This window comes from Malaya genurostris, chromosome 3 (assembly GCF_030247185.1).
Source record: "Malaya genurostris strain Urasoe2022 chromosome 3, Malgen_1.1, whole genome shotgun sequence".
Lineage (NCBI taxonomy): Eukaryota > Metazoa > Arthropoda > Insecta > Diptera > Culicidae > Malaya > Malaya genurostris.
Window position 1 is genome coordinate 270,680,468 of NC_080572.1, and position 24,732 is coordinate 270,705,199.

Sequence of the window (24,732 nt, forward strand, 5' to 3'; positions counted from 1 at the left end):
GAAAACTTCGTCAAATATTCCCGATACGAATTGCGCTTCCGAGTTCAGTCGTCACGTTTTTTTTATCATTACGTTTCGGTAAAATTTTCACCTTTAACGACTTCATATCTTGCCGGTACTCGGAAGTATGCACGAAAGTTAGAGACATTACAGACTGTTCCGAAAGATCTGATCTCTTCTTCAATATTTGCTTCACCTTCGTGTCCGTCTGGTGGCTTAAGAGATCCGTTATTTTTTTTTGTTCCGGTCCAAGCCTTATTGGCTGTTTTTTGAAGGTATATTTATTAAGGCACAGTACATTAGTTCTTAGATGCCAAGGGTATTAGTTTATAATTATTTGAAACTAGGATGGTTCAGTAATTTGTTACAGTTCTTCACAGCAACTCTGGGAGTTCCAGCCTCCAGCTGGTAGCCGGTCGTAACCGGAGGATGGGATTACCCAGGAACTGTCCAGCTGACGTTGGTACGTTTCGATGGTGGTTTCGCATGCTTTTCTTTAGGTGGGTCTGCGGGAAACACCACCGGGTTATTAGGATTCGGCGGGTGACCCGCATGCTGATGATCGACTGGAGCGGCTCTCCTTGTTCGATGAATTTTGTGGAAGAGAAGGATGGAAACAGATGGAAGTAATTGTTATAGCAAACGGGATTGAAAATTGGGTAAGTAATGACTTAACATAGGTCGACAAAAAGATCTAATTAGTAGACATCAACCGGGGGTGAAAAAATGGGGGACGGCTTCCTGGCTGTTGTCAAGCATGTACCGAAATTTTTAAGAATATTATGGACAGTGTTGGCAGGTAAACCATGTTTTGGGAGTCCAGACTTTGTCGCGAATAAGCCTTATTACGTGGAAAACTTCTGCGATCCGAGTACACACATTAGAAATGACAATACTAAATCACTTAACTCCTCAAACTGTACTTTCTGATCAAATTTTATAAATTTTCCATTCACTTGTCGCAGGCCTCGATCGAGATGACCTTCAGTTTCTTCAGCGAACTAGTTTTTATGTCCTCGATCGATTCATGGCACGTTCCCCGGAGTGGATATTTTAGTTTTGAAAAAAGTCAAGGGTTGCTAAACGATGACTTTCGTTTCGTGTTTGGCCAAAAATTCAGTCACAATCATGCAAAAAAATCAGTTCTTTCGGTACGAGCATGCCATCGTCGCGTTTCATTCCCAAAACATTAACCAAAATATGCTTTGTTCGATCCATAAGAGATGCCAAGATCCTTTGCTATCTCTCTAATGCTAAAAAGACAATTTTCAAGTACAATTTCTTTCACTTTGAGCCACTCAAATACTTGCGCTCTCGATAGGTAAGACTCCCCAAAACACTTTTGCAACATTTTTAATGATATCGTAGCCGAAATTACATTTGAAACGCAGAATTTTAAGCAAACTCATTGTTCAATTATTTTCCTATAGTAAAAATAGCCAGATCAACCTAGAAAAAAAAGAAAATACCGATTGAGTTGACGCGCGCGGTTTAAATGGACCAATCCGGATCAATTTTGATCTGAAAGTATCGTAACTCGTACGTTACAATCTCGTGACATTGGTAGCGAAATAGTTAAGATTCAATGGTGGAATAAAATGTTTTAATTTAATGCGATTTAGTTCATTTCACTAACCGCTCAGGAAAAAGTAATTTTTGAACTACTTTCACGTGATATTTAACTTCTAGAGCTAATTTCATAACAATTTTATCGGGTTGCGATTTTTTGTAATGAAACCAGTAAAACTTTTACGAATTTTCATTCTATGTATTCAAAAACGATGGTGCATTTTACCCTCTTTTCCACTATTTATCAAGGAAAGTTCACTTCAAACGATAAAACGCCAGTTAAAATGAGTTTCGCATTCATTCCTGAGAGGCTTGATGTATTCAAACAGGTTTGATGGTTGTTAGACAGTAATTTTGCCAGGATTTTCCATTTCGCCAATCAAACAGAGGTTGTTTTAGTTGTTCAAGTGGAAACAACCGGTTGCAACGAACTATGATCGGCCCCTGCAAAGCCCTAAAAGTGTCCGCCGAAGGAAACATTTCCGCCATCAATTGATCTATTATTGCATCATTTACATCATTAGCAAGGAATCAATGCTTTCGGTAGGTAGATAAGGATGCTTGATCTATACCGGTCGCAAGCGTAGAGCGAGAGAGAAAGAGAGAGAGAAAACTAAAATAGAAAGTGAGCACTCGAACAAGAGCTGCTGATAACGGTAATAACGTTGTTCAGTAGTTCAGTAGCAAGCAAACACACCTCAGAAGAGGTAAGAAATATTCCACCCACTTCTACCAGACACAACTACTAGCCGGCAGCTCACCTTCTAATAGGATTAAAATAAGAGGCTTCTGCAGCTTTCCCATTACATCGGTCCTGTTTTGCACCGTGGACTGTCGAGCTTCCGAAAGACAACAAAAGGCAAAGGCAGAGGAACACGGAGCTGCATTCTTCTTGTCTTTCGAAAAAGCGATGAAGTAAGAGGGAAAACAAGTTAGGGATGGAAGGAAAATTGATGCTCTTTTCTTCGCCAGCCTGCTTGGACCGGTCTGTCGGCACTATATTTTATGGAACTGTGTAAACAAATATATGTGAGAGTCTGTATTCGTTGTTCCTTTCTTCGTTAGCTCCAGTTCCGGTTTCGGAGTTTGTTTGTGTCGTTGTTGTTGTTGTTGTTCTGGTGCATGTATTCTCGCCAGGATTTGCTATTTCCAGCACAAGCCGCAATGTGTTTATATTGAGTACTTATAAATGTAGGATTACTACCATGCCAATGCTTCCTGACTGACAGATTTTGATTTATGATCCGGAATGAATGGTCAACAAGTTTCCTGAGTGGCTTAGAGACTTTCGGCATTTTTTTAGTTATTTTTTTCTGAGATTGGCTACATAGTCTGAGTTCAAAAGAAATGTCGATCCGAGCTTAGTTTTGAACAAGTTTGTACACGAAGGGTTGGTCAATTCAACTATGGATGCAAAATATAAATGAAACCTCATATAATGGAAAGTTCTGTTTTTCATTTATTCTAAGAGCACGGTGTCACCATCACCCAAGAGTTCTGCTTCGTTTGACTTGAAAATTTGACAAAACGTTCTTGAAATGTTTTATTATGACAAAATACAAAGAAAAAATATGATTTTTTTCGAAAGCACTTCCCAGAAAAATAAATTGTTTCTTTCGATTTTATAGACAACTGTAGATTGCTCAGAAATGTTTCGTGAAGGCAAGGCCGAAATTTTTTTTTAGAAATTGTCCTCCTCGTTGCTACTTTGATTGTAATGAAACACAACTTAGACGATAATCCGATTGAACAATACTCCGTTCATGTTCAGATTGCGAATGATCAGTGTCCCATCTCAGATCTCACCTTTCTCTATATAAATACCATCTTAGTAACCTCCGAGTTTCATATGTATATGTGCTTGTAAGGTACTTCCGTAATTCCTTGTCAGATTCAATATACACACTGAAGGACCGAAATCAGCATTTTGGCGAAAAAAATAGTTAATTTTCTGATTTTAGTTAGTTACTTTTTGAGATAACTGAAAAAAATCTTACTTTTGCTAATATAGATTTTTAAGTCTCATTCCTTTAATAATAATAATAATAAAATATTAGTTTAAATTGCTATTTTTTTAGTTGAATTCACCAACCAAACGTGCTGCCATTTCCTATTTAAGACACAGTTAATTTCTTTTCAACAAATTTTTTCGTTGAATTGGAGAAAAAACGTTGCTTTCAACCAACATAAATGGTTTAATTGGCTTCTGCAATCTGCAGCTATATGGCGCACTGTCACCGAAAAAAAACGTTAACACCGTAGTGACTACTAGCCACTAGATGGCACACTACTACCGAAAAGAATTTTTCAGTTGCGGTTGTCTTTTCTATATTGGCAGGTATAGATACGATGTTGTTTTGGAGGAAAAGACATAAATGAAACATAAACTTCTTTTTAGAAATTTTTCTTCACGAATCCACTAAATCCAACAAGACTATCCTTTTTAGCTTTTTAATGGATTGTTTTGATTTGACACTTCTCATGAGTTTTTGACTAAAAAACTTGTTAATAAAACCAATTTCATTTTTGTTTTCTTTGTGCTGTCTTTCAGCAATGATGGTGATAGATAGGGTCAAGTTTTCTGATTTTAATTACAAAACTGTTGTCAATGAGAATTTCATGTTTGATTGAAATATTGCTGGTTTGTCTAAACAAAATCTCTCAAAAAAAAGAGTTTTTTCAGCGAAGTAAATTCTGAATTTCAACTAATTTTATAGTTATTTTGGATTTTTTTGTTAAAATCAACTAATTCAAAAACAGTCATACAAATTAGGCGCAGAGCTAATTTCGGTCATTCCGTGCATGGTTATAAACACTTGCTACTCTCTCCTCGTTATAAAATGTTTAGTTACATCATTATTTCTATATAATCGCTCAAAAATTTCATCTGATAATGATTATTTTATAACGAAAGGTTGTTTATCATCATAACTACATTCGTACTATAGAAAAACTTGTTTAATTATTTTACCCCGGCTTCAACCATTTTGGTCGTTTACAGGGGAGGGAAATCTATATAATAACTATAATTCTATAGGGAAACCTATAGAATAGCTGTGCTTTCGAAATTTTCATATCCAGGGCCAATCCAGATTAACCTTGCAGTAAAAATTTTAATGTTTTATTTTAGTTTTACATTGCAGTAAGATTTTAAATTCGTTGAAGTGAAATTATGAAGAGAATACTGAACTTATTAGAAGTGTTTTAGCTTTTTTTTGAATATTAATGTAATTTCCAAGAAATGTAAATCAGTACTCAATGTGGAGCAAGGCGAGTTATAAGCAGAAATATTAAAAATTTTAGTGAGTTTAGTGGCTAAAGCAAGTTTTTGAGGTAACGTCCTTACGATTGAGATGAAATTGAGTCGTTACCCAAGTAACATTTTTAACATTAATAAATACTTGTAGCTATCTTCGACGCTACATAATAAATCTTGCATTAAAACTTTAAACTCCACGAAAGCGTACTGAAAATCACTATAAGAGCATGTTCCTGACAAAGTGGACCATTCTTCATAAGGTTTATAAAGCAAAGTGAAGAATCAGCATAAAGCTGCGTTAAAACTTCAAATTCAAGAAAATTTTGAAACCAGCTTTACGATCAACATTAAATTTATTTGGAAGGAATGAATTCCGCTATGAGTAAACTTGTCGTTCTGATAATACTTTTCTTGACTATATGTGTGTCATGTCTGCTATGAATGCAATCAGTAAGAAGTTATTGGATTTTATTTACAAGTTTGAGGTTTTTACCGAACGTAAAAACTTCATGCGCTTTTATTTTTATCGTGAATGTAAGGATAAAATTAAGAATTATAACTAATCGTCTTGAAATGAGTACGCTTCTCGCGATAGTCTCCATGATTTATGAAAATTATTTTCTGTGATTGATCGTCTTTTTTGTATAAAACTATTTCGTGGCGATAAAACTTGTGCATACGTTCTGAAAATGAATCATAAAAGTCCATCATACTTCCTCATTTTTGCATGTAGAAGTTTTTTTGATGTCACTAAAGGCTACGGCAAAGAACACCATAATGGCGGCCATAAAATTTTCTTTAACGCAAATTACACCTAATCTAAGAAGCAATAAATCAAATAACCCACAACAAGAGTGTCATAGATATACTTTAGAACCCGTCAAATTAGCTCTGAGTGAAACTTTCATTCAATGAACACGCACACACACAAAACTAGATTTATGAAAGAATTTAACTGACAATAATGTTTTGAAAAAAAAATTTTTAAAGCAATATTAAGAGCGTTTGCATGGTTTTATTCTAGTACCAATCGATTTATTTTTAGTCCAGTTGTTAGTCTAGGTAAAGGGTTTTATAGTAGCTTTAAAAACTATGATGTTACTTGTCAAAAGAGACACTTATTATATTTGTTATAAAACAAGTAATATGGATTGAAAAATCAATTACACTACAAAAAAATTTGAATTTTACAAGTGACCTAATCCCTCATATGATGTAATTTTTGAAGACTTAATTTGTCAAATGAAGGAAAATTTTATTTGGAATGACTTAATGTTATATGAGCTTGAATTTTACTGGTTTCGACTGTAACTTGCGTTCTGCTGGCAGGTGCGACTGTATGAATTTAAATGCACCTTTTACCAGCCAAGCAGATGCATGCTTCTGTGGCTCAGTCGATTAACAGACGTACTTGCGATCCGATGATTCTAGGTTCAAGTCGCGGCAGTTGCTATCAGTCTTCTTTTTTTTTATTTCAATGAATTTTATGTCATGGAGTTTTAGACACAATTTTAAATGTTCTTCCACGTAAATTTGCGTGAACTGCGACGCTCCATTTATGTGCATCTAAAAAGATGTAAAATCACAGGGTTTTTTTTATGTGTGTACAAAATACTTATAAATTATAATCAAAACCATAAGGCATTCGAATTGTTACTTGGGTACCCTAGATGCTATATACACGGATTTCTCCGCTGCTTTCGGCAAGATCAATCACCATATAGCAGTTACCAAGCTTGATAGGCTAGAATTTAGCGGATCATTATTTAATTGACTCAAATTACACTCACGAAAAAAAAATTGAATTTTACATGTGACCTAATCCCAAATAATATGCGAAGCACTAAGACTCATTTTTTCAAATAATTAAAAATTTTACTTGTAATGACTTAATGTTGGATGAGACAAAATTTTTCTGGTTCCGATTCGGCTAGTAAGTGCGACTGTATAGATTTATATGCCAGTCTATAGCCAAACACGTGTGTGCTTCTGTGGCTCAGTAGGTTAACGGACGTACTTTGTGACCCAATGATTCTCGGTTCAAGTCGCCGTTCCCTCTATGAATATTTTTTATCACACCGATAGAAAAATAAAAACGGGCTTAATCCACCTAGCAGTGAGATGGTACCTTTACTATCAATCCGCATGTGTTTTTTGCATGAATATTCTTCGGTGTTTCAGTTTTCATGACATTATTCTAATGTCCGTCGATTCAAGTGGCAATTTGAGATTTTAATCACTCATTACTCTGTAATGTCGAAACAGCAAATCGGATCGAATTTGAATCTAAAAGTGTAACAATCGATTAAACATTCCATGATATGTCGAAATAATTTCCACTTTAGAGTTTAGGGTAATTTAAGGTACTTCCAGAGCCGATATTCAGGAACCAGCATAACCCAAACCGATTCGTATGGCCATATGACGAATAAACTGCAATAGTTTTGAGTCCAACTTCAAAGCTTTTCGGGATTGTCATCTTCTATATCGGGTTGAATTTTAAAAATTCATCATCTTGTAATTCCAGAATCGGAAGTCAGAATTGGATAAAATTGATTAATTTTGTATGGGACTCTAACTTTATTTCAATTTGAATGTTTGTTTCAGAAATTCGATTTGGCTTTTTTTGAGAAACGATTCGATATCTGAACCGGAATTCGATAATCGGTGTAGATGAAGTCAGATAAATTCACCTGCTGTACAGTTTTTTATAAATGCTATAGCAAAAAATTCTGATTTTGTGAGAAATCAGTGTAGACATCTTGGAGAAATCGTACCGCGAATTAAATTTTTGGGTACCTTCAGAATCGAAAACTGAATATCACTAAAACTGAAATAAGTTTAGTTGGATATCAACTATCCAAATCTGCTAACCCGATAAACCTGATTAATTTCTGTGAAGTAGGATCTGACTGAAAAGAAAGATGTTTTTAGAATCTTAAAACTTTTAATTTGAATCTTAGATCGGTTCAGCCATCTACGAGAAAATTGAGTTACACAATTTAAATTTCGTTCCACATATCATTCTTGTAACTCCGGAACCAGAAATCGGAACCAAACATAATTCAGGAACCTTGTTTGGGAGCATACGACTTCTTATATGAATCTGAGATAGTAGAAAATGGTTGAGTCATCTCCTAAAAAAATTGAATGAAATTATTTGTCACACACGCATTTGCTGATCTCGACGATCTGATTCGAACGGTATATGGGTGGTATGTTCTTCCAGCATTTAGTTAGAAACAATATAACTATGGAATTGCTTTCAACTCGTAAATTCTGCCATCATTTGGTTTGCATATGTCATATTCGGACGATTATGTTGCCAAAAACGAACCATGCTAAAATCTGTCCGAGGCAAAATGTCATAAAAAAGGATGCTGTACATAGTCTTTTTGGTACTTAGAAACAATTGTATATAACAGTATAAAAAATCGTGTTTCACGTTGCTCCCAAGCATTGCTTTATCATCCAGCGCTCAAAACTCCTACTGTTGGAATAGGGGGAAAAGTCGCTTACACAAAAATGTCGATATCTCCGTTGAAAATGGACGGATTTTAACAATGTATGGCTTTTTGGATAGCTATTACCGAATCTATATCTGAAAAAATATTCTGTTTTCAAGGTTAAATATGACAGATATTGTCAAAAAACTGAAAATTTCACACACACACACACGGACATTTGCTCAGTTCGTCAAGCTGAATCGATTGGTATATGACGTTCGGCCCTCCGGGCCTCGGAAAATTTTTCTAAGGTTTGAGCGAATTCTATACCTGTTTATTTTATTTTATATATATACTAGCTGACCCATCGAACTTCGTCTCGCCCACAAATTATTTGTTCGAATTTATGTTTTCAGGCAGCAGAATTGTCAAACGACTAAGCGGTTAACGTTTCTCTTCATTATTTTTCTGATAACTTAACCTACAATCAACGGAATTCGACACACATTCGCTTTAGCTCAAAACGAAATATCACCCAAAATTTATGCTTATTTCATACTGCGAAGAAGTGAGAGTTCGGCGCACAGGTCCATTATTTCAGCTTCGATTGACCTAAAAACTTTACAAAACATTCTTTATATGTTTCATTATGACAAATTATAAAAGAAAAATCATGATTTTTGGAAAATGTTAGACCCTGCGGGATCCCTAGAGTAATAAATTGTTTCCTTCGATTTTATAGACATAAAACTTTAAACGCGTTTTTCTCGAAAGCAGGTTTTGAAAATTCGTGTCCATGGTCATTCAAAAACTACTGCACCAATTATTTTATAAATTTTGCACACATTTTCTACATATGAAAAACCAGACCCCAACGTTTTCCTTTTCGTTTTTTGTTATTTTTGGGAGGTTTTACAGCTGCAAAATGGTGGATTTTTTCGTTAAAAATCGTACATTTCGATTATTTCTCAATAGTTTTCCACGAAAAAATTACAAAATGTTGTTCGAATGATATTTTTTATCAAGCAAAACATTTGAATTTATTTTGATGCACGATAATTCTGAAAAAAAATTCTCTGATATAATTATTTTTTGCATCATTCAAATCCTACCCCCCCCTTAAGCAGCATACAAAGCATTCTGAATAGTCCATTTTTCTTTGTACAGATTTTATGCAGCGAGGAAGTTTTCTCAGAACTTGTTCTGTATGTTCAAGTTGCCATAAAGTGCTACGCGTACTTTAGAGCTCTAATAAAGTGGATACTTTTCAGGTACTTCGGAATTTTTGGTTGCTTAGAGAGACTACGCTAAAATTTTAATTTGATATTATACCAATTTGAACATTCTTCACAGAATTGTGCGCTTAGTCTAATCTAAATTATTAGAAAGAAAAACGCAAGGATAATTTTTTAGTGTGACCTTAGCGCTTCTACAGCACAATCTTTTTATTGATTCATTCAAAAATTTTCTGATTTATTAAACTCGCGCCCGCGATGACCAATGAACTGGTAAATGACATCAGACCATTTTCTCCTGCCAACAACGGTCTTCTAGAACAAGTCATATGCATTCCGTCATTGAGTCACTACGATCAAGGGACATCGTGCCTATATAGATATATATATATATATATATATATATATATATATATATATATATATATATATATATATATATATATATATATATATATATATATATATATATATATATATATATATATATATATATATATATATATATATATATATATATATATATATATATATATATATATATATATATATATATATATATATATATATATATCTATATATAAAAATGCAGAGATCATTCTTTGTAATCGCATCACGTAAGAACGGATGGACGGATTGAGATGCTTTTTTTTTTGTTTGATCAGTTTTTACCCCCACCGGGTTCGTACATCAAAAAAATTTGGAAAACTTACCGGAAAAGTGGGAAAAACCAATAAAGTTATTTTGTATGGACAATGGAATTTTTCACTGAAAAAGTCGCCAATGATTGCTAGATCTACAATTGATGTTTGGCGCGCAAGGAGATGCTCAGTCGTTGAAGAAAAGAATACTAGATCTTTGGAAAATCGTTTAGCGCGAAACGAGTAGATTTGGGTGGAGATTTTACATGCATGATTGATTCGTCATTTGGAAACACGTGCTTAATAAGGTATCAAAATCATTACTTGCCAAATGACTTTAGCTATACCGTAAACAGAAACACAAGTTCTAATGTCATTTACCAGTAGATGTAGTTAGATGAATTATGTTGGCCATCGTGGGCGTGAGTTGAACAAATGAAATTATGTAACGATTTTTTTACGTATCAATGTTAGGATTCTGCTGTTGAAATAATGAGTTCAGATGAAAATATTTTCCTGGCATTTAGCATGCTGAAGTTTGTTCAGCCGATTCGGGTAAGTTTTCAAGGGTGGTTAACTTCAAAACGGTCTGCTTAGGATGCTATTCATGACATTTGTAAGCTGCTTAAGCCAAATCATTTCATTTTCCGAACTTTGGATTACTTGACGAATTACCATATGCGAATCATGAATATCATATCTGAAGGAGAAATCGTGGCATGTAAGAACCATTAGTTGTGAGATCTGCTGTTTTATACATTGGCTTTAACGATAAGAAGAATAAAGGTATAATCACTCCTCATGTTCATTCCGCTAGAACAGAATATTGATTCTCAGGACTGAATACTAAGTAAACCGATGTGGTGGCTTGACGAATGAGAGGCCGTTTGATACAATTCTTCTCATGTCAAAGTTAATGGACACAATATTTAATAAAAGGGTAATTTGAACTTTCGAATGTCCAAGTATTTTTCATTTTATCGCTAATTCATTAATCGAAAATTGATCCTGTCATTATCCTGCTACGAACATTCATCAAACACGACTAAGTAATATCACTAGCGGTGAAGTAGGTTATGGACAACCGTTCAAAATTAGTTTATTACTTTCGATAATCCCTAAGGATTTGCTATTAAATTTTAAACGTCTTCAGTACAAATAAGTTTTAATATTCAATGATAAACAACAATCCCCGAGCACTGCTTTTGGAAATATGCGGGGTCAATTTAAAGTATTTATCTTGGTCATCTCTTTTGCATCCATCTGTTAATTTATTTATTTGTTTATTTAGGAGCAAGGGAAAAGCCTGCTGGAGCTGAGATTTTGGTTCTCCTTCTCCAGCAGGCATAAAACCTTCTCATCTTTTGTATCAACAAATAACATTTGACCAAATGATTCATAACGAAATCTTAAATTACCCTTATTTAAACTACAAAGCTAACTAACAACTATTCATATTGACTAATTATCCTAATAAAACTAGCGGGAAAATATTTGGAGAGAACGGGTTTTAATGGCGTTACGAGATAAATTGAAATTAAATCCATCAGAGCAAGTATTGAATACGCGACATATACTCGAAAACGGTTCAATGAACCCATAGTTAGTTCTAGCACGAGGAATTCTGAGAAAGGGATTAAACCGCAAATTACGCCGAAGAATGTCAAAACTTAGCTGTTGTAGGAGATGTGCACTATCAATTCGAGATTGGATGAGGTCCGCGACGAAAACAGTTTTTTGTGTATCACGGCGGACAGTGTGTATGTCTACAACGATTTTCGTAGCTTGGAAGATTAAATGGATCTCTCCAGGGCAGGCGACGCAAATCAAAACGAATGAACTTGCACTGAACAGTTTCAATGCGTAGCTTATCTGTTTGATAATATGGTGCCCAGCAACAACAGCATACTCGCGAACTAGAGCGCAATATAACGATTTCAGGCAGTATATGTTATTGAATTTTTTTGAGATGCGAAAGATGAATCCTAGCATCATTAATGCGTTAGAGAGGGTATATTCTATGTGATCTATGAAACTAAGTTTTGAATCCAATAACACTCCTAGATCCTTAATTGATGTCTCCCGTTTTAGTACAGCTTGCGAAATAGTGTAATCATACATGATCGTGGTTCGTTTACGAGAGAAGGAGATAACGAAGCATTTGAAGGCGTTGATAACCATTCTGTTGACGTTGCACCAGTTAGAAAATACATCCAACTGTGACTGCAAGAAGTTTGAGTCTTTCAGATATTTGATGAGATGAAACAGTTTGAAATCGTCGGCGAATGATAGCTTCATGCATTGCAATGCGAAATTCAGATCATTTAGATATAGCAGAAATATGAATGGTCCTAGATGGCTTCCCTGAGGAACACCAGAGCTCACGATGAATGATGGAGTAACGCAGTCGCCAATTCTCACAGTCATACTACGACCAGTCAGATATGATTCAATCCAATCCATCATCCCACATGTCAAATCTTTAGTTTGAGAGAGATCTACAATCTCTGTTTAATACACTGACTCGAAGGATGAGATGGCAAACGGTGCATTTGTTTAGTTTTTGCGTAACAAAAGCATTGAACATATCCACAATAATTCTTGATGATATTTCTTCTTCGGGACGAAGTTATTGTGTTGGATATGAATTTGTCGTAATTCGTTTATTGTAAGCCAAGTAATCAGTAAAATAATGGAAAGAAACATTAACGTTTGGCAACTCTGCTGTTCGAAAACACAAATTTAAAAAAATAATTTCAGGCGAGACGAAGTTCGACGGGTCAGCTAGTATAAAGATAAAAATAGCTCAAATTTAGCTCCACGTGAACTTTCTTTCCTCTTTAATTACAACTTTTGGCAACCTGAATGAACGCTCAAAGTTCCGTGTACGTCTTCAGAATGTTGAATTCTAATTCAGACTCTGGGGAAACCTACACACTTAGAATAAATTGTGTAAATTGACGTATCTATAGATACACTTGAGAGGAGCGTCGCAAAAAATTTAAATTTACATCTCGAAGCAAGTAAAAATAAATCATATAAATAACTTTACTGCAAAGTTCAATTGAAGTTGAGATCGAAACAGATAAAATATTTATTTTTACTTACCTTGTTTCAAAAAACTCGATCTGATCGTTTCGAACATCCGTTTTCACTATTCCGCTTGCTCTGCCTCTGCCTTAAGTGAAACAAAGTAAAGCTAATGCATTCCAGTTTCAACCTGCCACGATGTGACAAAGCTTTGTTACACAGTAAAATACGTTAACCAGGATGTCCCGGTCCATCATGAAGCTTTGCCGGTGATTTTGGCATTGTGCCACGCAACTTGCCAGCAACGTTGAGAAGATGATGGAAAAATGCATCGCATTGAAGACCGAAGGAAATAGATCTGCAAAAAAATTTGTTTTTCATTATACCTTCGAATCAAAAAGTGACACATTTTGGTAACCGGTTCGTTCATTTTTTTTTGTCGTCAGATTTTCAACCACACTCCCTCGAAGATGCCCCCGTTCGTTTTCATCAATGATTCATGGGTCTGACCGGGAAAGTGAAATAAACCTATCATGCGGGAACAATAATTTCCAATCGTCTGTCAAAGAAAGCAGTGTCGGTCGTTGTGTAGCCGGCAGTTTCACGTCTCGCATTCCTGGTATTATGAAAATTCAATCATGGGACAGCTTATGTGTGTGTGTGAGAGAGAGAGAGAGAGAGAGTTTGGGAACATTACAACGTACGGAGGAAAATCAATTTGTTATTGGAACTGTAAGCCGGAAAATTCATTCGAGAAGAGGAGCTTTCCTAAACCGGGCTTGTGTGGAACCAACGTGGTAGCTTACTTAAAGAGTTGAGGATCTCTCATATTTGAATATGATAACTGATAGGCTTTCGGTGCGAGACATGTGGCTAATATTGAAATACGTGTTTCTTCACGAACAAGAACGGGTTCGAGTTATTTTAGTGAATTATAATGTGATACCTGTGGAACCGAGCGTAGTCTGAAGGATACAACGATTGCTTTACAGGCCAGCAACTCGAAGATCGATTTTCGAAATGGAGTCACAAAAGGTCAGGTCGTCAGAACAGAATGATGACAGATTCTTCTGTAAGTCGAAAAAAAAAACAAATGACAGTCAAGTTTCCGCTCGAATGTCATGTCAACAGGAAGTAACGTTTCTTCTCTTTCGAAAATTCTTCGATGTTTTGATTAAATAACCATTAGGTTTGCCACTCTTAGTGTATTCTAATCACGGTTGAAGTAAGAAACGTGTATCTGGCTTACGAAATCTGCACTGGTTTTCAGTGATTTTAATAGTATGTGAATACGAGTTTTACAAACATGTGTAATTTAAAAGATCGAGTTTACTTTTTGAACTAAATATTTTTAATTATGTAAATCTTACATTGAAGATATAAAAACTAAAAATATGATGTTTAATCAATTATTTCTTTGGTATCTGAAGCGTACAAATTTTTAAGCAGATTCAATTTCACTTTGAAATATCGATTTAAAGAATGCCTCAGAATACAAATATCAAGTACAGGAGACGTGGAGCGAAGATTGCCACTCGCAATACTTAGAACATTAAATGTCACATCCCATATGTGGGCCCGAGTTTTAGGTACAATTAGTTTATGTATATTTGACATGACGTCCACTCAGTAGTCGGTGAGTGGGAATGTGTTGTTTTGGCTTGAATACGACTTACTTCAACTATGGGGCGCCATTTCAAAATTTGCCCTCTGATAGAATGATTAGTTTTTGATCGTGAATATCTCTTATTGTATCTAACGTATCAACATATTTTTTCCTACATGTCATCAGAAATACGATCATCGATTTATAATAACATTTTCAGTTGTATGATATAATCACAAATAATTCAAGAATAAAGTTTTCTTAAATGTTTGGTATCAACGAGAATCAAAGAAGTATGACTCCTTTATCGTACCTGGGCTAGTACAAAAGGTTAACACTTAATGTATTTCAATCATTTTAGCCTACCCAGTTGATTGAGCCGAGAGTGCCTCATTCCGGTTGGTTCAGACCCAGGGCTCAGTTCAAGATACAGTATCAAGAATTCAGTTTGAATCAATTGCGGGACGTTCGCAGAGCGAGTTTCCCTTCCAAGATAACCGATTGCGTCATCCCGCTGATGGTCGTTTTCATAAGAACAAAATACAACGAAAAAAAACAATGATAGGGAATATTATACAAAATCAGCCGTTCTAATGACTCTAAATGTTATTTAAAGAACTATTTAGAAAATCGGAGGTAAAAATCAGAAGTCTAATGCAAATTTAGAATAGTTTTATTAGCCCTGTGCACTTTTCTCAGTGCGAAATTCACATCAAATGAGTGCAAATAAAACAAGTATTTGACTGCATCGCGTTCAAGAAAAATTTTCCGAGCAATATTTAATATAGTAGAAAATTCCACGATTTGGCCCTTCTGCATGTCAGAAATGAATCCCATACAGCATTTGGAAAGATTGTTTCACTGAAATATGCAAATCCGAAATGAAAAAATCGACATAAAAATTTTGTATGTGAGTTTTCCTTTTACTCTCATTCGTTCCGCGTTATTGAATTGTGTGGGAGAAAATATTTGTTACAAAAAAGTCAATCTTTAGTAGAAACGAACCATTACAGTTCTGGAAGTGAATCAGTAAAAGTTACGAAATTCACACAATCAACTAATACAAACGATTATCATTTCTACTTGTATTCACGTCCTCCAGTTATGTCTGTGACATTAATCACCCGCCTTTTTTTTTCGTCATAAGTAAAATTTTCTGGTTGTAGAATTTTTGAGTTGTAGAATGTTTTCCCAGAAACAAATCACCGATTTTACTGATAAAACAAATTTTGTTTGTTTAATGACTTCGCAAAATAGAAACGAAGCGGTGGGGCGGAAATGCTCACATTTTGATGGGGCAAAAATGATCACGTCGTAAACATCGTAAAGATAGAAAGATTTATATTGCATGATCATTTGACTATGAGAAAGCTATGTTCAAAGTGAGTGGGTCGTCACAGTTGACCAAAAACGAGAACGTGTTGATGATTCTGAGTCGTGTTTGACCATATTTAAAAGTAACAAACCGGAATATGTGACAATGGATGAAACATGGATCCATCACTTCACTCTAGAATCAAAACGATCGTTATCTGAGTGGATAGCAACTGGTGATCGGTATTTTGTGGTGTGCATGATGTAATATTTATCAACTATCTTGAGAAAGGAAAAGAAATTATTGCAGAGTTTGAAGGCATTGCAAAGAAACGACCGCATATGCAAAGAAAAAAATGTTTCATCAAGACAACGCACCGTGTCACAAGTCAATCAAAACAATGGTAAAAATACTTGAATTGATCTTCTAATTGCTCACACATCCACCATATTCGCCGGATTTGGCTCCCAACGACTACTGACTGTTTGCAGACCTGAAAAAAATGCTCGCCGGTAGGAAATTTCGCACGAATGAAGAGGTTATCGCTGAAACTGAGGCCTACGTTAACCGCACTTTTTCATTTCATATTTGTCAATGTATGCTGCATTGCGCTTAAATTTCAGCAAAACAGTCCAAATACTTCATAGTGTATTATAGTAACAGTAAATTATTCTTTTTTTCCCGAAATTAGGAATCATTTTTCTGACCTACAGATTCGAAATTCTGCCAGTGTGAATTTTGAAAATTTGTGTCTATTCATCTTGAAGAAAATGGAGCACATATTTTTTTCCAATTTTAGCACCTGTAATTCCAAAACCAGCAGTCCGAAGAGTCCGAAGAAAATGTGTTGTAGGAGTGAACAATGTGAATACACCACCCAAACCTTCATTTACGTAATAATCGGGGGTTGTAAATCGAATCATGACGTAGAAAAAAGTGTTTTGAATTTTCAAATTAAAATAAGTTCACGTTATTTGGAATTTTTAACGCGAAAAAAGTTTCCCTTATGTAAATGTACATACATTACTGTATACGACACTGGGATTTCTGGCTAGATACAACACAACCAGGTGGTATTTCACGCTAGGATTGTTCCGAAGAGTCTTCCAATAACGATTCACGGGTTCTCGGTTCCGAAACGAGAGTTTAACAATGATAATTTTGAAATACTTTTTGCGCTCAACAATAGTAAACAAACTAAAACTTAACGAACTTAACGAACTTATTGTAATGCATGAGTAGGCGCTTACGCTATCTGCGACAGATCTTAAATGTTCCCGAAATTGATAAAAAACACTAAAATACCAATCAAATCAGTTTCAAATCACCAAAATATTTAAAGCTAAACAAAGGGTGAGGGCAAATCGTCAAAACACGTCATATTTTTGAAATTTGAAACATTAAACAGTGCACTAAATAAAGTTAAATCTATATATATATATATATATATATATATATATATATATATATATATATATATATATATATATATATATATATATATATATATATATATATATATATATATATATATATATATATAAAATAGTAGCGAAAAAAGTGTGTGTTGCTAATGTTCTCTGGTATGCGTGGGCCGATCTTCAAATGATTTTTTTTGTTCGAAAGGTGACGTTTATGCGGAGGTTTTAGGCTATAGTACATACGGAAAATCCTTTCGTTTAGAATTGGAAATTTGTCCAAACGTCTTCAATTGGCCCAAATGCGATTCGAATTATATCAACCTAGAGTATTCCGAAATTTCAAATTATTTGCATTTGAGTGGCTATGGACAGGTTCGTTCAATGTACAACGAACGGGATGGTTGCCTTCTGTTTTTAAATTACATCGATTGAACCGAGATTTAAGAACTCATCGACATGTTTTACCTATACGAATGATTCACTCTCTTGCTCATAAACCGTCAAACTGATTTTGTTGTATTTTGCTTGAATCATTTGGGACTTTAAAGAGCATGAAAAAACTGCTTTAAAGTGCGAAGTGTACGTGTGTACCTGAATTCGAGAAAAATGGTGAGATCGCATCAAAAACAATTGTCAGATGATTCATTTTTACCGAACACTCTACCATTCTACTTCACTAATCTCGAGCAATCATGAGGGTCGTTCGATTATTCTTATTTAAGAGTATTCGAAATAATTTCCATCCAAAGATAATTTTTGAGCTGTAAGAAATTCACAGGGACAGCTACAGGTATAGAAATAAAAGGAACAAGTACTAAAGCTAAGTTCAGGAAAAAATAAAGAAGGTACAGGAGTACAAGTGCAGAAAGTACAAAACCAAGTACAGAAATGAGAGAAACAAGTACACGAAGTACTGGCACAAGTGCAGAGAGTGCAAAAAAGGGTACAGATTGTGCAGATGGTACAGATATAAGTACAGAAGTTACAGGACCAGATACAGAAAATACTGGAGCAAGTATAGGTAGTACAGGAACAAATTCTTAAACAAGCACAGAAAGTACAGGAACAAACACACAAATTACAGAAACAATCACACAAAGTACAAAATAAAGTGCAGACAATAGAGGAACAAGTACAGAAAAAAGTAAAAAGTTCAAAATTTACTCGCAAATGTCGTCGAGGCAATAATTTTGAATGGCAAATTAGAAGAAGAAAAAGTTTTCATTCCACGCATTCCAGTGGTGCCCACTGCTATGTCATTTCAATTTGAAAGTCATTTTCTCATCCGTTAAACTTTTCTATTACAGCCAATAATCGTTATGAGTCTGTAGCGTGAATTTAGAGTTTTTTTTTCGGATGGTAAATTGTACGTAAATTGTTTGCGTTTCGGCAAACCATCGGTTTTATATATTTTGTCCTGTTGCCCGCGATATAAAAAGGTTGGGGCCACTATCATAAAGCATCATAATGATATTTTTCTTCAATAATCATTAAAATTGATAAGTAGTTTTGATTTTCTACATCTAATCTAATATTATTGCGCTACGAAGTGTGCAGGGGTTCGCTAGTTCTTAATATAAAGATATGGCTATGCAAAGTTGGAATTCAGAACCACCTTAAACGTCGTTTTCCTACATCTACTTATCTAATCCGCTCCGAAAATTCTCATACTGTAAGGGTTTTCACAGAATATCATTAAACCGGAAATCATCATCTTGGAATTCAGAATCACCTCAAACATCATTTTCCAAAAATACCCATATTGTTGTATTTTCCATATATGTATAATATAAAAATGAACCGGAAATCATTCTCATTGTACGCACATACTTATTTTTACGAAGTAAGTTACTTCAGATTTAGCGATAGCTCAAAAGACTTCCGTAGAACTCAAAAGCCTACACAATTTTTTGACGGCGTTTAAACTAGTGTCACGCAATACGCCGCTAGGGACACGATCTCTGTACTGTAATACATCATGCAGTAAGGTAAAACCATACGCATTCACTAATATCATACCACATTTCACAGCTCTTGCAGAAGATATCATTTTCGCATCAGCAGTGCCTCTGCATTTCATTTCCACGCTAATATACAAATAAAAGCACGGCTTGCCATGATTACCGCGAAAAACATACACCAATACAAATGATCCATTATAGTAATGGAATGTTGTTGATCGATGTTCAAAATGGCAGATGAAATCCAAATACAAACCCAATATACATTCAGGAAAGAAATTTGGAAAGATAATTTCCAAAATCACGCACAGAATTTTATTCAATTTAAGCACGACCAAAGAAATGACCTGTTCCAACTAATGAGCGCCCAATTGACCTGAAACGGCATTCAATCTGTTTATCCTCCCACATTGACTCTATACACAACCCGTCTTAGTGTAATCCCACTAACAGACGGCTGTGTTGGCTAAAACGTTTGCTAACCATCTTAATCACCGAAATTACCGGGATTGAATAAGCACCCATTTGTTTTGATAAAAAAAAAACAACTCACCTCAGCTCAACACAACACCGAAGCACAGCGGGACCGATTTCGATTTCGATCGACCTTCTGATTGGACCGAATCTTGATCCTTCGACATTGTCCCAACTCGGTCCCGTGCAGGAAGGAACAATGCGCAACTATTGGGAAAGCTTCGGGGCTGAGATGAGAATAATAATGAAAATTAAAAATGGATGACCCACCAGCCTAGCCTAGCTGGGATGCCTGAGATGATAAACACAAGCCGTTCAATTATTCACACACTTTCTAGGATAACCGAAAGAGGCAGCTAGTGCGAACTATTACGTATGCATGTGAATTTTCTTTTCACCTAAAACAAAACGTGTGTACAGAAGGAAGAAAGGATGGCCGAAAAAGCCTTTCTTCGCAGTGAAAGGGAGGCCGGAAAGTATTCTGCTTCTAGTCGAGCGTCGGAGAGAAGGCCTTTTCTTGTTCGAGTCGAATTAGCTTCGGTCTCAAAAGTTAGTGATGTTCCGTTAGGTTATTTAGGCATCTTGAAAATAACGTTAAACGATTTGTCGGTGTATATCTCGAATGAATTTTGGTTTTGTTTGGTGGTAAATATTTCGATTGGTTTTTAGCTCGTTTGATGAAATTTACCTGTTGGGCTTAAAATTATTATGCGTGTTTGTCTTCCTCGTACTCGAACGACGGTTTTGATATAGTAAGTGGGGTATAAATTCCACAGTTCCACTGGACGAGTTGAAGAGACGGAACAAGCTGTTACAGAGGAGTTTTTCTTTTCTGAGGAAAGATGAAAATTATTAGTGGAATAATGATTTAATAAAGAAATCATTTTGTGTTAATTACAGTATTCACATAACAGATCCGCTGAAAAGTTCGTATCGTTTCTATGAGAGGGCGCCACTAGAATTAAATCCATACCATTTTCAGTTAGTACCAACCTTCAAAAGATACGTGTATAAATTTGGCAGCTGTCTGATTATTAGTTTGTGAGATATTGCATTTTGAGTGAGGCTACTTTTGTTATTGTGAAAAAAATGGAAAAAAAGGAATTTCGTGTGTTGATGAAACACTACTTTTTGATGAAAAAAAGTGCAGTCGATACCAAAAAATGGCTTGATGAGTGTTATCCACACTCTGCACCGGGCGAAGCAACAATTCGTAAGTGGTTCGTAAGTGGTTTCGTACTGGTCATATGAGCACCGAAGACGATGAACGCAGTGGACGTCCAAAAGAGGTTGTTACCGATGAAAACGGTAAAAAAATCCACAAAATGATTTTCAATGACCGTAAAGTGAAGTTGATCGCGATAGCTGACACCCTAAAAATATCAAAGGAACGTGTTGGACATATTATTCACGAATATTTGGATATGAGAAAGCTTTGTGCAAAATGGGTGCCGCGTGAGCTCACAATCGATCAAAAACAACAACGAATTGATGATTTTGAGCAGTGTTTGGAGCTGTTATATCGAAATAAAACCGATTTTTTTCGTCGATATATAACAATGGACGAAACATGGCTCCATCACTTCACTCCGGAGTCCAATCGACAGTCAGCTGAGTGGACTGCACGCGATGAACCGAACCCAAAGCGTGGAAAGACTCAACAATCGGCCGGTAAGGATATGGCGTCTGTATTTTGGGATTCGCATGGTATAATTTTCATCGACTACCTTGAAAAGGGAAAAACCATCAACAGTGACTATTATATAGCGTTATTAGAGCGTTTGAAGGACGAAATTTCAAAAAAAAACGGCCTCATTTGAAGAAGAAAAAAGTTTTGTTTCATCAAGACAATGCACCGTGTCACAAGTCGATGAAAACCATGCTGAAATTGAACGAATTCTGCTTCGAATTGCTCCCTCATCCACCGTATTCTCCAGATTTGGCCCCCAGTGACTTTTTCCTGTTCTCAGATCTCAAGAGAATGCTCGCTGGTAAAAAATTTAGAAGCAATGAAGAGGTAATCGCTGAAACTGAGGCCTATTTTGAGGCAAAGGACAAATAGCACTACAAAAATGGTATCGAAAAGTTGGAAGATCGTTATAATCGCTGTATCGCCTCTGATGGCAATTATGTTGAATAATAAAAACGAATTTTGGCAAAAACATGTGTGTTTCTATTAAACGATACGAACTTTTCAGCCGTACTGTTACCTACCCCGCCTTTATTTGTGGAAGTATACAGTGATGCTGATATTTAAACAGAATCCTTTCAAGCAACCATCATTAAAGAGTGTAGTCGATAAAAATGGCACACACACATGGGGCCATAGTACCAAAGTCATTTCATTAGTTTTGCAGACAACTCGACTTTCAATCAGGAAAAATAGGTCAAAAATTGTACAATACTGCTGTTATAGCCACACGAAAACTAGATCTTACTCTTGTCAATGATTTTAATATATAAGATGAGTACTGGAGCTGAGAAGAATGGGTTACTCTATTTACTCATTTGAAATTATACCGATTATCAGATTTTCTTAAAATTCTCAGGAAATGAAGAATATCTAATGAGTTATGATTCATTTAATTCAATTCATTCATTCGTTTTACCCGAAACTTTCCCAGGACTTTTCAATTGGGCGATGTTCCGACTAATTTATGGGTTCATATCTCTTGGCCTAAAGTTGACTCCGTGTACTGTGACCCACTTCAATACGTTTCGAGCCTAGTACCAGGACGCCAGAACAGGCCAAAACAGAGTTAATCCTTTAAATTATCGTACGAATGGCTCGAGACGCTTTTTAAGGCTCTCTTCCGAGTAAATCGCACCGTTGACTGCTCCGAAAGTGGTAAAAAAGCGCTTATTTTCCCACATCCACAGATCGCCTTCCAGATCAGAATTTTTTCGTTATTTTTAGTAATCACCTTGGAATTTAAACGACATTTCAAGTTGACATGTTTAGCGGTTTTTTTTAACTCTTGCACAACTTTCCTGGTAATTTATCTGCCCATCTTCCTTCTATTCATCGACCACTCAGATGCTCCTTGAAAGCTCTTATCACACAGCTTTTCAGCAAACCTTCGGTGTGACGATATGACTGGAATTACGGTATGAATGACTATGTTTTTTACTAATAAAATTCAGAACTTATAGAAGAATTTAGATGGCCCATTTTTATCGGATGCACTGGTTTTTACGCTGGAGATATCACGGTGTGAAAACAAATCCTCGGAAATTCGCGTAAAAGCCAGGCAATTTGAAAAAAAAGTATGAGAAAACAACTTGTAACCTCACAAATTCGTTCAAAAACGCGTAGCTTCGGAATCCGCGTAATAACAGCACTGCATAAAAAGAGCCTTAGTGTTTCAGAATAGGTGTACGAATAATTATACTGAATAATAAGGAATTACTTAGCTACCTGCAAATATCAACTTTCGAGTTCTAACCTGGAAGAAAATTTTTGTATCCGTGGGATCGTAGCATCTTGGTTTGTTTGTGCACTGTCGCTAAACGTAATTTAAGTGCATTCCAGAAATTTCGAAACATTTTATCGGACATCCCTATTTTCCCATTACTAAAATAAGATCTTAGTGGTAGCCCCAGACAACAACCACAGCCCGCTGGAATGTTTTTTTTTTGTATTCTGCAATCGAAATATTATTATATTACATTATAGATCAAACGAGAGGATAGGAGTATCCAAATTAGGAAATGAAGAGGTACATTTAATAAGACAATTTACCCCAAAAATTTTTTTCACACTCCGAAGTGCTAAGAAAAGATAACAAACGGGGTTTTCTGGATCCGTCTGGTCAGTAAATTTATGAACCAGTTTGAAGCAAGGTAATGAAAACCAGGAGGAATTCTAGTGGCCACTATTTAATTCAATTCATAACACACGGGTTGAAAAGTCCCGGGCCTAACAAAAAGAACACGGTATTTTTGGTTCAAAATTAACTTTATCCATCAACGTAATCATTCCAGTGCTGCTCTAACATTTCACTTCTGTAGAACGATTTATCTTTTGCCTGAAAATGGGCTTCAGTTTTAGCTCGAATGAAATTTCTTATCGGCAAGCATTTTTTTCAAATCTTCGAACAGCCAGTAGTCGCTGGAAGCCTAATCTGGCGAATACGGTGGATGATGAAACAAAATATTTTTCTTTGCCATATGTGGCTGTTTTTTTTGCAATTTCAGCTTCCAAACGCGTAATTGATGATCGTTTTGATTCCGATGTGAAGTGATTAATCCATGTTTCATCCATTGTCACATATCGACTCAAAAATTCCGGTTTGTTACGTTTAAACATGGTCAAACATTGCTCAGAATCAACAACACGTTTTGGTTTTTGGTCAACAGTGAGCAAACGCGGCACCCACATTGAGCAGAGCATGCTAGTTCTAGTCAAATGCTCATACAATATAAAGCCAACACGCTCTTTTGATACCTTTACGATGTCAGCTAACTCACGTAACATAACTTTTCGATCATTCAAAACAATTTTGTGGATTTTTTAATGTTTTCTCGTGTTACCACGTCATTTGTACGTTCACTGCGTTCTGCATCATCGGTGTCTCTATGACCACGTTTGAAGTCAGTAAACCTACGTTTTACTGTTGTTTATGATGGAGCGGAGTTTTCATAATACTTTTCATGCCATTGTTTCGCTTGAACGGTATTCTTTTCCTATCAAGAAGCAGTGTAAAATAAAACATGAAATTGTTTTTGATCAATTGTTCTGAAAATAACAAAAGTAACGACACTCTTAGTACAAT

The 24,732-nt window shown here is 35.6% G+C and overlaps 1 protein-coding gene across 1 annotated transcript in view; it reads right to left on the reverse strand.

Annotated features, from left to right (window-relative positions):
* Positions 1-374: 374 nt before the first annotated feature.
* LOC131434329 (uncharacterized) overlaps positions 375-24,732 on the reverse strand; it is a 68,654-nt gene continuing 44,296 nt past the window's right edge. Inside the window, exon 3 of the mRNA XM_058600997.1 lies at positions 375-506. Coding sequence (XP_058456980.1) covers positions 375-506 — 132 coding nt within the window. The remainder of the gene's footprint in view (positions 507-24,732) is intronic.